The 16,416-nt window shown below is 41.5% G+C and overlaps 1 protein-coding gene across 1 annotated transcript; it reads right to left on the bottom strand.

Moving 5' to 3' along the window:
• Positions 1-1,866: 1,866 nt before the first annotated feature.
• Positions 1,867-6,573, bottom strand: ccnj (cyclin J; the record flags this gene model as incomplete). Its single annotated transcript, XM_080508183.1, has 6 exons — positions 6,493-6,573; positions 6,157-6,248; positions 5,391-5,601; positions 5,004-5,303; positions 2,366-2,525; positions 1,867-2,221 (listed from the first exon to the last, which is right to left on the bottom strand). Exons 2-6 carry the CDS (start codon positions 6,223-6,225, stop codon positions 1,867-1,869), a joined length of 1,095 nt encoding a protein of 364 aa, XP_080364309.1. The 5' UTR covers positions 6,226-6,248; positions 6,493-6,573.
• Positions 6,574-16,416: the final 9,843 nt, after the last annotated feature.

The raw sequence follows: 16,416 nt of genomic DNA on the forward strand, positions 1-16,416 counted from the left end.
AGCCAGTCTCATTCATCTTCACTTCAAGGGCAATAAAACTGTTCTGACTGTAGGGAAAGTACATAAATATGTTTTTCACATTTGCAGCTTCTTCTTTTTTTCTCACCCCTTCCCAAACACCGCTGGGGATTTTAAAGTTTAATAGTACATGAATTAAGTGGCTGTCAGGTTGGCAGTGTTTATTTAGTCTCATGTCTGGGTTGGTAAAGATATTTTAACACACATATGGAAGAAAGACTGAAGAAGCGTCACTAAAAAGTGTGGCTCACATTGCCCTCTGCAGGCTGCAGACTGCCATGACACACTTGGAGGACTTCGTAGCTCGGTGTAATGTGTGTAGAATTATACATGTTTAAATGCAGTAATGATTACAAAAAGGTTAGTCTGACTCATAGCAATGGTTTGTATTCTCTCGTGAAACAATATTTTATTCAAAATAAAAAGCTTATATCTGATGTTTGATATATTAAAGGTCTCTTTACCGTTTTCAAAATGTATTTGTTAAATTAAATGGGAACGGCACATACCAAAAGCTTTCCATGCTGAAGACATTCAGGATTTGTTTAGATTAGTTACTAATTTATGAGGTTTTACTGCAGGTTGACTCTTACAGGCAACTACATGAACAAAAACGTATATCAAATGTAAGATGTGGTAAATGTCAGACTATGTCTTGTGTGCCCATGACTAAAATACACTTGGGTAAAGTTGTACGTCGAATAGATGCAATTTTGATAAGCTTTCCAACTTGTTTTGCTCAAACAGAAATGACATGACCAAGAGGCCTTCAAATTCCTTTATCGCAAATCCATTATTTACTTTAAATGGTCTTCTATTCCTGATGGAGAAAATCTCTTCACTCCATGATCCTTTATATCGGAGATCTCATCGTTTAGTCAAGACCAGAGACGAAGGATGGGCATGTAGATCGACCAGTAAGCAGAGAACTCGGCTTTACAGCTTGGCGACTTTTTTTTTTTTTTAAACCACTACAGCAATACACTTTATTGCATCTCACCATGTCTAAACACATTACTCCTGAATAAGATTCCAAAGTATTGGGAATAGCTCACACACTAAAGTACAGGGAGCGACTAGTCCATCAAGGGCTGTTGTACAATTGTAGAATCTGGTTTAAGCGGATGTGATGAAACGGAAATTATGTTTTGGCGTCTGCTCCCAAGTTCAGCTTGCTTGATGAAGAAATCCAAGGGACGAAAGTCACAGTTTAACAGAGGTTTATTTTAAAACTATTATGTTAGAAGTGGACACCACCGACTGAAATCCTCCGTGTGTGGAACAGCAAGACATGTCTCTGCGCATGCTGTACAATTTCTTTCACGTGTCCAACAAAAATAAAACACAAAAAAATCCACACCTACACAAACTGTGAACTCTTCTCACCAACAAATCCAAATAAATCTCTTTTTTGTTACTGCCTTTTGAATGTACCGCAGTACTATAGTCTCGAAGTCATAGGCACAACCTATGTGCACATTCATAGTTTTTTTTTTTTTTTTGGTTTCTATAAATATGAGACTTTTTGGTCCGGAGCTAAACCACGCATAACACTCGTGGGCACAGCGGTGCACACTGTGCCTCTAAGCACCTCACAACAACATTCATACCGGATACCTCCAATATCTCAGGGAACAAAAAGTCCTCATGCAGGCTCTACACGGAAAATTAAAGCAGTGTAGGCATATTGCACATCGCGTACACCTCAGGGTTCAAAGTGCTGCGGCAGTTTAATCAAGTCTCTTCAAATTAAAAACATGTCTCGTTTCATTTCCTTCAGTGTACTCAAGTTGGGTTCAAGAGAAACATCTCTTCCCCTCCTCCCCCAAAATAACCTTTACATCTCCGCTATCGGTCGAAGCAGGGAGCGGCACAGGAGTAGCGCATGCTGACGGGGTAGGAGGCCCTGCTGGGGATGGAGGGCTTTGGATCCAGCGAGGCTAGGGTGGGTTGGGGGTAGCTGTGTGAGGGGCTGTTCGGCGGTTGCAGGGTCGCGAGGCTGAGGTAGGAGGAGGCCCCGTTGCCGGTGGCCAGAACCGGCTGCGAAGCTTGCTGGTGGTAGGGGGCGCCGGGCCGGTGCGAGTACTGCGCCACAGTGGCCACCTGACCAGAACTGATGTACGCTGAATGCCCCTGCTGGTGCTGCTGAGCAGGCTGTGAGCACTTGTGCTTATTGGCTTCTTTGACATCGCTATCATGTGCACTGCAGAGGGGGGGGAACACACACACACACACACACACAAACACAAAAAAACAGGACATCATCAGCATCCAGCAGTCTCACTCACGATGGCTACGGTCATGTTCGGAGACCGTGAAGCACCAGGTCGACAGTTCAGATACACACATGAGCAGTTTCTCAGTGCACTGGACCAGGTTCTCCCACGTGTAGCCGGCCAGGCGCTGCAGTCGGGGGGGCCACGTGGGGGTGAGGTGGAGGATGACCCGTGAAGCCGCCACACATGCGGCTGCCACCAGCGAGGGGGTGAAACACAAAAACACATGGTCTGTGGAAAGAGAGCAGCCAGAAGAGTTATCGTAAACAAAAACTAATAGGACGCATCGCCAACGTCTAAAGCTTTTTGGAACTAAGGTCAGAGCTTTGGCTTGACCTTAAAAGCACATTTCATCCAAAGTTAAAACCAGGGAGGGGGCATCTTCTCTTTAAGATGCAAATACCATGAGTCTATATCCGTTCTTGCGATAGCGAGGCCATTCGAGGTCGGGTCCTTAATCACAGTGAAAAGCTCAACTTCCTGATCAGTGTAACTCTGGGTAAGTTAGACATCTGAACCCGTTTTGTCCCTTGCCAACGCGGAAAAGTCTTTTTATCCTTCACCGATGTCGGAAAACTCATTCCATTGTCAACCCTCTTTGCATTACCTGCTTGCAATCCTGTCTTGTTTCTTCGCGTCTCTTGCCTATCCAACGCCTTATGAGCGTTTATCTGCTGCATTTGCTCTTCAAGCCACGTAACTTCATTGTGCATCTTCCACAAGGAAACACAGTGAACCCTGTCAGATGTCTTACTTCTCTCTTAAACAACAAATATTAAACTTTCTTTTGCCGCTTCCACCACTGTTTGACTCTGCCTTTACTCTCCTGCTGCCTTCAAAAGCAATCCTGCAATTTCTATCAGACTGCATGTCCTGCATAACTTTCACTACATTTGTGTGTCAATATAAGAAATTATATATTTAACTTTCTTCCTAAATTACGTGATCTGAAATACCAATTCCACCTTTGATGGTACATTAAACCATCTGTCCGTCTGCATTCCAACATACGTTTTCATCAGAATCATGACAGTGAACTTCAAGGAATCCAAGTTAGTGAAGTACTTGGTGTGACATACTCCCATAGCCCGTCTCTAACTGCTACCTTTACAGCACAGACAACTGATGGTACAATGATCTGCACCTGAAGCTCTGTTACAGTGTATGAAGTTACACTATTCTTGTGAATAAAATGTGGCATCATATATACAGCAGACATGCATCTGGCGGCCCGGGGGCCACACGCAGCGCTCGAGCAGAGACTGCGGTTCTTAAAAGGTGTCAGCAAGTTCTTATTGTGGTTTTCAGACTATTGTTTCCAGTTTTAGGACAGTCTGGCCAAAAGATGTGCTGATGGGTGTTCTATTTGTGGTCACACCATGAGAATAGGGTACAGAGACTGCTGCCCCCCCGCCACCAGTCACAAATCCATAAATTCTTGATGTTACTCTACACCTGCTTGCTTTGGCAGTCTTCTGCACACTTGTACATGCTAAACAGTTTATAATTAACCCCAACAGTTGTGAGATGCTATGTTGCTCTTTTCCCACCCCGATGAAAAACCCCACCTCTTTTTGGGCACATACACTAAACCACAGGAAGTTCTGGATATTCGGGTTTTGGGTGAAATTCATGGGAAATGTAAAAACGTCATGCTACAGTGGTTTTACATCATGAAAGCAGGGCATTTCAGAAGAAGCACGCAATGGTTGACTTCCTCATCTCGAAGAACTTATTGAAATAAGAGCCAACAACAGGGGTGGGTACAACACAATAAAAAATGTCAACGTCTCAATAGCTTGAGCATCAATTGCAGCTCGATGTCGTCAAGCTCTTCTCGAAGGGCGGCCCCGAGGTCACTGACGCTCTATATATAGAGTTACGAGCCTCAACACGGCCACTCGCATGATCCCAGGGGTTTTCTGTGGGATGAAAGTCTGGAGGAAGTGCCTGGTGGCGCGGTCAAGTACTCTTGCAGCTCGTCGAGCACGCGGACCACGCTGATGTGAAACGTTTCCAGCGGTCCGACGTGACACTTGGTGCTTCTCATCTTCCTTAAATGTACCTAAAGTTGAGTGGCTTTCATCGTCCGGTTCCACGGTGCTCTGTTCATCATGGAGCAGTCATCAGTGTGAGAAATGGCCAACAGACATCCACTTCTGTGTCTTTCTGTGACTCTTGCAGTCTCTGTGTATCACTGATGACACTTTGAGCTCAGTGGACTCATCCCGTCTGAAGCTTTTAATGTCCAGGTCATCAGTTGTTTGGCGTTGTCTTGGTCTCATGATGTCAAAGTGTGAAAAGCATGATGAGGACGACTGTTTAAATACCAATTCTAATTGAACCAAAACTTTATTGGTCGATTTATGTGTCAAACACCTTTGTTTTGTTGGTGATTTTGTTATGAAGCTCCTTGTTAGAGAAGAAAAAGTTGTGCTAAGAATTTGAACTTTGATTAGTTGGACACGTACATTCAAAACACACATTAAGTTCATCTGTAAAGGTGATAATGTATTTTAGGTTCATCCTGATATTTCACCCGAAACCCAAATATCTTGAACTGTTAGTGAGTAATGTATATGAGCTATTTTCTATTTGTAAACGACTGCATTTGGTTTTCAATTCCATTATATGGAATAGTTCCACTTTAGCCTTTGCAGAAAGGTTTTCTCTAAACACTTCAAAAAAAGCTCTCAAAATAAAATGTACCTTGCAATGAAACCTCCAGGAAGTAATCTGCATACTTGGCCATGTACAGTCTGGTCTTTTCCAGACAGGTCATCGGCCAGCCGTCATGCAGGTCTCCCTCGTTGGCAGCAATGGACAGGTAGTATTCTATGAAGTGTGCGGCTGTAGGAAGGTACAGATTCCACTGGAAGGTTTCCAGCAGGAGCAGCTCCATGTGCAGTAAACCCTGCTTAGTCAGGACCAGGTTCATGGAGCTCATGCAGCCCAGGTTATTCAGCGTTTCAAGCTTTGGCACCCGGTCCTCCCTGTCCTCAAACTTACCTGGAGCAAAGCAAAAACCAGCGCACGACTCTAATGAAACCTGGACATGTACCAAATGGTCGATTAAGAAGTCAAGTGCACACTTACTGGCCAACAGGAGGCAGGAGAGGGAGACCATGTGGAGCTGCTGCACCGTCACGTCATAGCGGTCCATGAAGAGGTCCAGCAGGTAGACAGCCAGGTGTCTGGCTGCCGGGCATAGTCTGAAGCGGTTGCTGACGGTGGCGACGAGGTCCGCAAAGTAGCGTCTTAAGTTGAGCTGAGGAGACTGACCTTTGTAGGAAGGCAACTTGAGCTCCTGTCAGACAACAGATTATGCGTGACATCACAAGAATTCACTTCGGGCCCGAATTTACGGAGTAGACCGCCAGAGGACCCCGGTTAAGATTTGGTGATAATCTTCCTCCATATAATGGCATTAAGGGGACATCTTGGACCAATATTGTTTAGTTTTATTAATGGTTGCAGTCAAAATTGCATGGATCCTTCTGTTCAAATTATTTTCATCACTTGTTGATTCTCTGACTGTTGGGTGTATTGTTTTATTACTATTTTAATAATCAGCACAAAAAGCATCTTGAACTGACCATCATTAAAAAAAATCTCAAAGCAATCACCATCTGAGAAAAAAAGCTTGATCCAATTATTGTTGCTTAATTTTTGGGTTTTTTTTTAAGAGAAAATTAAAAAGTAGTGAAAGATTATAATGGTGTGAAAATTAAGTCTATTTAATCTTTGGTGATTTTAAATTGGAATGGAGTATATGTAAAGTAAATGCAAGTCTTTAAAAGTAACTTTTCCCGCAGGTTCCTCTCCTGGCAGCCCCCTGCTCAGCTCACTGTGTTTCACTCACTTTGTATCGCAGCGCCTGGTAAATATCTGCAGCAAGTTGTCCTTTCCACCATTGGTCCTCTAGCTCCATTTAACGCAGTGCTTTGGAGACCTCTGCAAGGCAGGAGACACGACATACAACCAGGCAGCTGTTTTTCACTGAAGGAAGATGCAAACAAAACAAAAAGAAACTCTTGTTTCTGACACACAATGCGCAATGCGACCTTACAAAAAGTAGCACAGCCGCAGCAGCTCGCAGAGTCGGAGTTAATTCATTGTGATATGTTTTCTAATGAGGGTTTTTTTTGTTTGTTTTTTTTGTTCTTGGAAAACTACACGTTGACGCGTCTCGACTCACCCACTGAGCACATGTAAGTGGAAATAACGGGCAGCCTCACAGAAGTGAGCCTCCATTCAGACTCGCCGGACGTGCCATGCTTGCGTGCATTGTTGTAGTCAGTGAGGCGTGCTGCGTTCAGGTGCGCTCTGAAAAAAATCCCCAAACTCGAATGAGACGTTGACGTGACCCCGAAAAAAAAAACCCGAAAAGTTGTGGAGAGTCGTAATAATCATCACCAAAGTTCTTTTTTTTCTTTTCCTATTCACCACTGCTGCGCCATTGACTTCTTTCTCACACATAAAACAGCATGTGTTTAAACAGATATAAATTAACATTTTGGATAAATGTTGATATCCCTCTCTAAAAAAAGAGTGTTAAAAGTTTTACCTTCTCACTTGAACGCATCAAGCCATTGTCATCCCTGGAGCTGCACGGGACGCAGCCAATTACAAATAAGTATAACAATGGAAGCAACCAATCATCTATGAGGCTTTATGGAACTTGCCTTTTGCAGCCAATAGTTGCCCCCTCAATGGTTGCGATACTGCTCCCCAGAGCAACTCCTGCAGGGGCGTCAAAACCCTTTTTAGGTCATGCGCTACATACTGCTCAATTTCATTTTGAGTAGACAGGACAGGTAAAATAGTAGGATAATAACCTTAATATTTAAACTCTAAACTCTAAAGCATTTCTTTGTTGTGATGAAGAATATATGTCACAAAAAGTCTATATTTTGATATATTTCTATAAGTTTGCCCTAATTATTATATCTTTTTTTGATATTGCAGTACAAAATGTTCATGTACGTATCAAGCACATTTCTCTTAAGAAATGAATATATTGTAATAATAGGAACGTGATGACAATGATCGTGTCAACACTTTGAAGTCATGCTTTTTTCCCCACTCCAGTGCAATTTGTTTTAATTAAGTCATAAAGAACTCTTTTCCACATAGTAAATCATTCTTACTATTCAAACTGTTAACTGTTGGGAATGATAAGACGAAGAAAAAAATATCTAAAATGTGTTCTATGTGGCTTTCATGTAATAAAAGTTCAAATGTGATGGGGATGATTTGCACGTTATGTCATTTGATCTACATTGAGCCCACTTGTGATAAATGCACGTTCTAAGGCAAGAACATTTCTAAAGGTCACTATAAGAATGAAAAGTTACAGCCCCACAGTCTTATTTAAAGCTATTTCATTCAATTAAAAAAACAGATAGATAGACAGACATATACTTTAATTCTGAGAGACATTCTAGTTTTCAGCAGCCCACATACAACAATAGGACACAAATACAGGCAGATCAGTAGTCAGATTGACATTAAACAGTTAGTACACAAGACATTCCTAATTGCAAAACCTATAGATATACTAAATGTATTAAAAGTCAATATTCAAAGTATTTACACATTCCAAGACAGTAAGTCTAGTAAAAAAAAACAACACACTCATGTGTCATGTACACATGATGAAAATGGTAAAAAGCAGTGCACTGCCCTAAACATAAAATCACCTTTGTAGTATAAGTAAGATCTAAATTGGATGAATTTCTCACAATATATTGACATATGCTTTTTAAAACCACAATTTTAAGATGTAATGTATTATTTCACACATAGTCTAACGGATCACTAAAAGCACTGGCTGCAGGTTAAAAACTTAAAAACCTCAAAACAAACTGATGGAAAATATAAAGTTAAAGAAGAGCAGTGGGGAACAATAAAGTGAAACTGAGTGATCACAGTGCCGTGCAGGTCCAATGAATTAAAATCGTATAATCTCATGAAGACAGGCATTAACAAGTCAAGAACCTCCTGCCTTTGGCTGAAACAGCAGTGTTGCTTTCAGCCTGGTTGGCTTCCACACGGGCACACATGACTTCACACCCCCCTGCTGCTCGGCTCCTCTCAGAACACAGAACACACACTACAGGATTTCTCGTCGCAAATATTGAACGTTCATTATCATTCATTATCTGCGATCTCTCCTTCCGGGACCTTCCGAGTGGATCGGACCCGACAAAATCACTGTTAACACACCCCAGACCACAGGAAAATCAGACACGTGCTCCCAATGCACCGGAGGAGAGATCGGAACTAAAATCCTGCCGATTATCTTGGACAAGAAAGAAAAACAAACAGGAACTCTTGTTTGAAAATCTTCCCTAACAATTGATTTTATTCATCATAATCGTCCATTTTGTAGTTTAAACAGGGAGAAATGCAAAGGTTACAAAATATGATCTCCTGTCCAGTAAAATATTAATGAAAGTAGAATCCGCCATGTTATTTGGGATATAGACTGTGCATGTTTTCCATTGAAATGAGCTGTATGTCTCAGTTATATGCTTCTAAAATTGGTGACTATTACCTTGTTTTGCACATCAAATGTGTAAACAGAGTTAGAAGAATTCATGAGTCACCCTTTCAAGTCAAGATTCAAAGAGGCAGTAAATATTTCACAATGAAGTTCTGCAGACATAAGCAACATTGTGAGAGCTGCGTGAAAAACAAGAATGATCCTGTCATGCAGTTTAACACTGCTATGAAAAATGCAAAAACCTACCAATGTGAAATACAAAAAAAGAAAAAAAATGAACAATTAGCAGAGGAACTCCACATTTGTTTGAGCCTGAGGTGAATAACAAAACGATGTGATGGTCTGAAGAATCCAAACTGTTAAAAGCAAAACAATGATGTGTGTCATGGGCGAAGAGATGATGGTTCACGCTCGCCAATCCTCCACACCATGCGTGTCGGGTGAATCGGAGTCTCTGAAGGGATCAGTGGTGTGAAATATACTGTGTGTGGTTGTGTTTAGTTCGTGATGGACTGGTGACCTGCTCAGGGTGTATCTTCGCCTGTTGTAAGCTGCGGTTAGCTCCAATGACAGTAAGCTGAAAAAATCAGTATCGAAAATGGATCCATCCATGAATGGATGGATGTAACTGCGTTGAATTAGTGTCGATTACCACCTTGAACAGCCGCCATGTAGGTTTGTTTTCAAGATGATACTGCTGGTTATACACGTAATACTGTATATCAGGACTATTCAACTATATTTTTGGGAGGGCCACATTTTCAGAAAGCTAAGAACCCGGGGGCTGGACAATTCCCTGACCTATTATTCCTGATCTCAACCTGACACAATGCTCTGCCACATTCAAAAGTGTTTCATTTTGGTACATGGCAAAAAAGTACAAATCACTGACTTTATACACATCATACTGTTTTTGTTTTGGAACAAAGGCTGTTACAGCCCCATAAACACATATTTGAAACATCTGAAAGATTATGTATGTCTTTCTGTATAATTTTGTAAATTCTGACATCTCTACTTGTAATACAAATCCCTTTCTTTCAAGCAATCCACAGAAGAGAGCAAACAGATTATCAGAATTGAAAGATTAGCTGAACTTGCCAATGGATTTCATGTCACACAGTAGCTGAAAATTTTGAGCATCTGACAACAAAAGCTGTTTATCGAACAGACTTAATACCACAGCTTTTTGTTTTTATTTTTTTTGTTTCGTTCTGTTTTTCTCTTTTCCTTTTTTTTCTTTGTTTTATGTCCTTTTATTTTTGCTTTTGTTATAATTGTTGTGATTATTTTGGTTTTTGCTCTGTTGCTGCTCAGGCTGGTTTAATCTCATGGCAGTTGGAAAATATTTAGATCACTGTGATTATTGTATTATTAATAAGAAAGAAAACAAAATGTATGTAGCACTAACAAGGGTATTGTATGTATCTCCCCGACAAGTCTTTCTCTGTCTTTCCTCTCCTAGCCTCTCCTCTATCCTTTCACCCCAACCGGTCCGCAGAATGCCGCCACCTCTGAGTCTGGTTTCTGCAAAGGTTTCTCCCTGTTGGGGGGAGTTTTTCCTTCCCACAGTCGCAAACACAGCTGCTTGCTCATGTGGATATGTTGGGCTTTTCTATTTTCTCTATAAAAGCAAATTGGAATGACTGTAATGTATTTAAAATATCTTTCTTTTTTTTAATAAAAAAAAAAAAAAAGCAAACAGAACTGATCTGCGGGCCGGTCTGATGTCATCGGCCGCCAGTTGAATAGGCCTGCTGTATATAATTTGTTCCTTTCTGTCACGATAGTACAAAATACATTGAACATTATTCAAAATCAAAGAGCCAATAACAGACCATACATATCAAATGAGATTTCCTAGAGAGTAAGAAAACATGTAACTCTGTTCCCAGGTCAGTGTGAGACACCCCTCCCTTCATTCAATGAATGTCATCACTATCCATTTGTGGTTCGTTCAAACTGTATTTCACTCCATATTTCACTATGTGGTTACAAGCTGTGTCTGTTAGTTTTCATGCAGAACAATTAGATCAGTGAGTCGGTTTTGCTGCACCAAAACAAAATGGGTCAGTTTGCCCCGGCAGCACAGCGCCATTAAATCTGACCCAAGTAGGTCAAAGCAGCATCAGCGCTACAATGGTTTCTGTGGCTTTCAATAGCAAAAGAGACCTGAAGGTAATGCTCTGTACCAAGCTCACAGAAAAACCTTACTCATTGTCATTGATGATGAAAAAGGAATTACATTATATGTGTTTAATTTAAAACCTCAACTAATTCATTGGGAATAGCTTAATGTGGGCAGGATGTAGAGCATCAGGGGAACAGGCTCCGTCTGACTATTGTGTTCTTGTCTTAGTGGAGCTCGGGTGATCCAACTGTGTTATAGCTCCTTCTTTTCCCTTAAAACAATTGATCCTTTTAAAACCTCCCCCTTGTGCAAACAATTTATTGTGAAACATGGAACCAGGAGTGTGCATCACTTTTATAAAAGAATGGTCTCCAAAATAAATCCTTTCTAGAAAGGCATCATGGTGCGTCCATGCTGTGCCTGGATAATAAACAGAACAGTGAGGGGAGTGTGGCGGCAGGCAGGGGGTGAGTCTCCGGGGCATTGCTATTGCTAAGTGCTCTGTGGTAGATGGTGCTGAGGTGCTGGGTAGTCTTGACTAGAAATAGACGGCGTCCTGGGTGGAAGGAGCCGGTGGCCGTCTTTTCCCTGTTTCTCTTATGCCCCGGTCTCATGTGGTTCCAGGTTGGCGGGCTGCTGAGAACCACTGGCCTGACGGGGAGTGTGAATCGCCCACCACTGACTTTTTTTCAGAGTGTATACACAGAAAACCCAAAGTGAATGATTAAACTACCAAATTACTTTGGATTTAGCCGATTTTTTTTTCTAACCAAACTCTCTTCAGTGACATAGAATATTGACTTTACCTAATTTTGACAACAAAACTAAGGTTACTCAAAAATGTTTGGCTATTTAGACAGCTTACCTTTGACAGGGTTCACATTTTAAGCCAAAAGACATTGTGAATTTGGACATACATGCAATGCAAGTAATTGGAAAAAGGCACAAGTACCACTCCAGCTGGCTTGTGCAGATATTCACAGTTGTAGATGCAAGCCCTAATAGGAAACTGTTGTTTTGCACCATATGTGTGGACAATCCACCATGTTGGTAGCTTGTCCAACAGAACGTGAAGAAACAAAAGACATCTATATGTCTATGGAAAGTCAAATGAAGTTGAAAGTTGGCACAAGCTGACACTTTTGGAAAGACTAACTTAACTCTCAAAAGTCAGCCTGAGGACGGAGTGAACGCTCCAGAGATCCACCACTCCCACCCAATGCTCAAAAGTGTCATGATTCACTTCTCACGGACTATTCCTTAAGGAGTCAATAAAATCCATGATGGTATGCTTATGAAGTGACATACTTAGAGGGTGACTACTTTTTTTTTTCAAATTTATGCTAAAGGCTCCTATTAACAGTCAGTGAAAGGTCACCCTTGTGAATTAATCTGCAGCCTATCACCGAGATACAATAAAGTGTGTGTCACAGTCACTGAACTCAAGCCCGGGGAGCTATTTTTGTAGCTGTTATTGAACTGCAAAGAGCAGCCCTTCACTCTATGGTAATGTAATTTGTGCAGAGTGTGAGGCAGACCCAAAGGACATCCAACCCCTTGGCAACACAGCAGAGGTAACCTAAAGTTTCACTTCTTCTGTCTTCTGCAAGATAATGGGCCTTAATTTTAGCACTGTGCCTGAATAAAATAACAAGAAGATGCAAAGCGGTGCAAAAAAAGCTCTTTTCATTTTCAGTAGAAATAAGCAAATTGGTCCAACTTAGTCAACTAATATGTTATGTTCATAATGTAAAACGTGTGCATATTAAACTTATGCTTACCAAACTCAGCATAAGAAGCTGGTAACAAAGATGAAGCTGACAATAGAATGATCTTTATGCTTAATGCCATTTCAATTTCGTTAATGCACAATACATAGCCAAACTGTTTTCATTCATATTGACCAGAGTGTCATGACTCCCAGTGCATTTTCTCCTGGTATTTGGTAGTTTTGTATATGACAGTCACCGTAATAACAATACAACTTGGTCGTTTTGTTTATACAAATGTCTGCGTACTTTCATTGCTTATAGCAGAGGTGGGCATTCCTGGTCCTCGAGGGCTGCAGTCCTGCACGTTTTCAATGTGTCTTCACATCAACCCAAACCTTCTGCAGAGCCTCATCATGAGAACTCAGGTGTGTTTGAGCAGGGAGACATTGGAAACGTGCAGGACTGCAGCCCTCGAGGATCAGGAATGCCCATCCCTGGTTTGTAGCGTATTGTTCATTGTGCACGTGTGTGTGTGTGTGTGGTTTCATTAGAGAAACAAACCACTGCACCCACTCGAAGCCCAATAAGAATAGTACACAATTTGCAACATTTCTGCCATTTATAAGTATCCTTTTCAAAACATTTTTATGGAGACAAGACATGGTTTTAAAAACATGAAACTTTTCTGTAATGAAAATGCAAAAATTATGTGTTTTCACTTGAAACGTGTTAACAATTAAGGCCTCAAATTGTGTGAAATTTTTTTTTTTATTTGGCGGCCTCAAATCATTATTTTGAAATCCATTAAAATGGTAAATCAGCTCAAAAGTATTTAGAAATTCTGTATGAAAATATAATTGTATACCTTCTGAATGCATAGGATACAATCATTAATATATGGCAAATCTATACGAGTGTTTGAGCTTAATTTTAAAGGCGAATCATGGTTTCCTGTCCTGATCAAGGGGATTGTGGATACAATCGAATTAATTTGCAGTTTTCCCTTAAATAAAACGAGGAATTGAGCGAGCAGAGTTGGTTATGTAGCTTAATCTGACGGTGACAGCAGTAAAAACCCCTGAGCGACGCCCCTGGAGGGTTTTTATCCCTCTCCTACCCCTCCCCTGCTCGGTGTGTGTTGTAGGCCGGGACGGAGCTAAAGGCTAAAGCAGCTCACAGGCTGTAATCCCCGGATGAAACCATCATGGCTGCCACTCGCTGAGCTGTCAAGCTCCCCACAAAAGAAAAGGTAGAAAAAAAAAAAAAAAAGCCAAACAAGGACCGAGACTCAAACTACTCCTGCCTTCTCGTGTTAATTCCTACCGGCCGTGCGCGCAGCGATAATTTACCGCGGTGTTGAGAAAAGCGTCGCGGCGTAACTTTTATCGCCACGCTTTTTGTGCGCCTCAAGTTATTTCTCTGTGTGTATGTGTGTGTATGTGTAAGCTCTCGTGCGTCACGTTGATTTAAACCACTCGCTCGTGCGGACGTTTGAAGCCTGAAGCGAAGCGGCGGCGAAGTTTTGTTATTGTTTCTTTGTTTGTTTGTTTTATTTTAATCAATCCGAAGTTATCTCCTCGAGCTTTGTTCGCCCGGTTCCAAGCCAGACTTGACACTTTGTTGTGGTCAAGTCAAACTGCACAATGGCCGCACGGTATCTCTCTCCCCCCCTCTCCCTCTCCTCTCGCGCTCCGCTCCCATTAATCTGCTGCTAAATACAAACACGTCGCTTCGAGATCGGTGCATTTTCTTTGTAATCGCGGTGAATCGCGTGTGTGTTTGAAAGCAGGCTTTTTTTTTGTGGTGGCAGTAAGAGCAGGTGAGTCTCGGTGCTGCTTCCTGCAGCTGGTGGCTGATATGGATCTGTTGCTCCCTTCTGGATGTGTGTGAGTGCCATTAATTTCAGTCCAGAAAGGAGCAGTTTGAACCAAGGCCAGCAACAGGTGGACCCATGGCGAACGGGTATGAAGAGCAGGAGGGGGTGCAACTGCTCTGGCACTGGTAAATAATACAACAGCACTTTTAACTCTTGAGATAATGTTTGATGTTGGGAAAGCATCAATTCACTCCTGCTTATTTTTCAGCCAAGAGGCACAACAAAAGTCATAGAACTCAATATACAAATACTGGGATGTACCGATACCGGTATAAGGGTTCCGATACTGCTTGGAGTTCTCGTACTCGCAGAAAGATCCCTGATACAACAGGGCAACTACTGGGCATCGACAACGCCAGTATGCAAGAGGGTGTGAGCAATGCCCATGGTTTGGAGATCCTTTTAAATAAACCAGAATGACAAAAGTAAGTCGGACTGTAAATTATGTAGAGTTGGTCTGATGGCACTCATTATTTCAACTGCTCAGCACATAACCAAACTGTGTTATTTACTAAAGCGTTTCAGCGATCACACATCGGCGACGCTACATGCTAAAGATGATTATAGTGTGACTGATCCACTCAAACAGCGAGCTCGGTCTACAGTACGCCCTGTGAGTACTGTAGACGGTAAGGCTTTTGGAGGTGTGTGTATCAACGCGTAGTCTTCACGTATGATTTGCGTATGGCGTTTGAATTTGGCCAAGTGGTATTTAATAAGTACTTGTATCGATCCTTAATATCGGCAAGTAGCTAAAGGTTAATACTCATACTTGCCCTTTAAAAAGGTGTTATCAGTGTATCCCTCTATATGTACATACAGTGTCACACAATCTTAAAGGAAAGTCATGTTCACAGTGGTATACATTAAGAAACATGCTAAAAGCAAGAGCAGTGATCCTTTATTATTGGTTGTATAGCAGTCATGAAAGAGGAGAGCGGAATAAATGTAGATGGTTTTAAGAAGCTGCTGCAGATCATTCCAGTCGTTTGCAGCAGAAAAATGAAATGAGCGAGATTTGTGTTGTGACTATTGCGGAGGGACTGGAGATGTGGAGTTTTGTAGATGGAATGAAACCAGTGAGTTTCTCTGCATGCATGAAGAGAGGTCAGGGAATACAGGCAGCGATGGTGAGCTCTTATATTGGATTAATTGGATCTTATTGGATACAAAGCAAAGGCATAGAGAAGAATCATCTTGCAGGTCCGTAGTTAGGAAATTGTTCACATGTTTTGACAGTTTCTTTTTTTTCTTAAATGTCCGTCTTAATGGCTCAAATCTGATTTTTATTTTGTCAAATTAGATCAAGACTATTTTTACATGTGATGCTGAGTAAGCTCTTCATCCACATTTACTTCCTGTATCCTCTTTTGTTATAATTTTTATCATTTGGTTATAATTTTGTCACCTTCATTTGCAACAACCGCTTGAAAACTCGCACATTATGTGTAGTAATTTACTCCTACAAATGCAGTCTTCTCCTGTATGCACGTCTTCTGGGCCGCAGACTATTTACACTGGAGTCTTATTACAGTTGCATTTAAATCCTAACGGAAGTAACCAGAGCTCTGCAAAAACAAACAAAAAAAAAAGCTGAATTGAGCATTTAGAAATGCGTGCAAATACATTCTGGGAGGTGCCGTCTTTCTGCTTGCATCCTTAGTTATTTGATTGGGAAAAAGAAAAGGATAAAAGCCACTGGAAGAGTGTTGGAGAGCAAAAAAAAACTTTCTTCGCCACTGCTAGAGATCCATGCATGAAGGTAAAGAGAGAAGACAGGCCGTATGTTTCAGAGGATAGTCGCATAATGTTGATAATGTGCGGATGGTGAGAGATTATTTGCCCTGTAGCTGCATTACTCTTTTGTTTATCTCTTCCAGAAACCTCAAAAAGCA

This window comes from Blennius ocellaris, assembly GCF_963422515.1.
Source record: "Blennius ocellaris genome assembly, chromosome: 13".
In the NCBI taxonomy this organism is placed as follows: Eukaryota; Metazoa; Chordata; class Actinopteri; order Blenniiformes; family Blenniidae; genus Blennius; species Blennius ocellaris.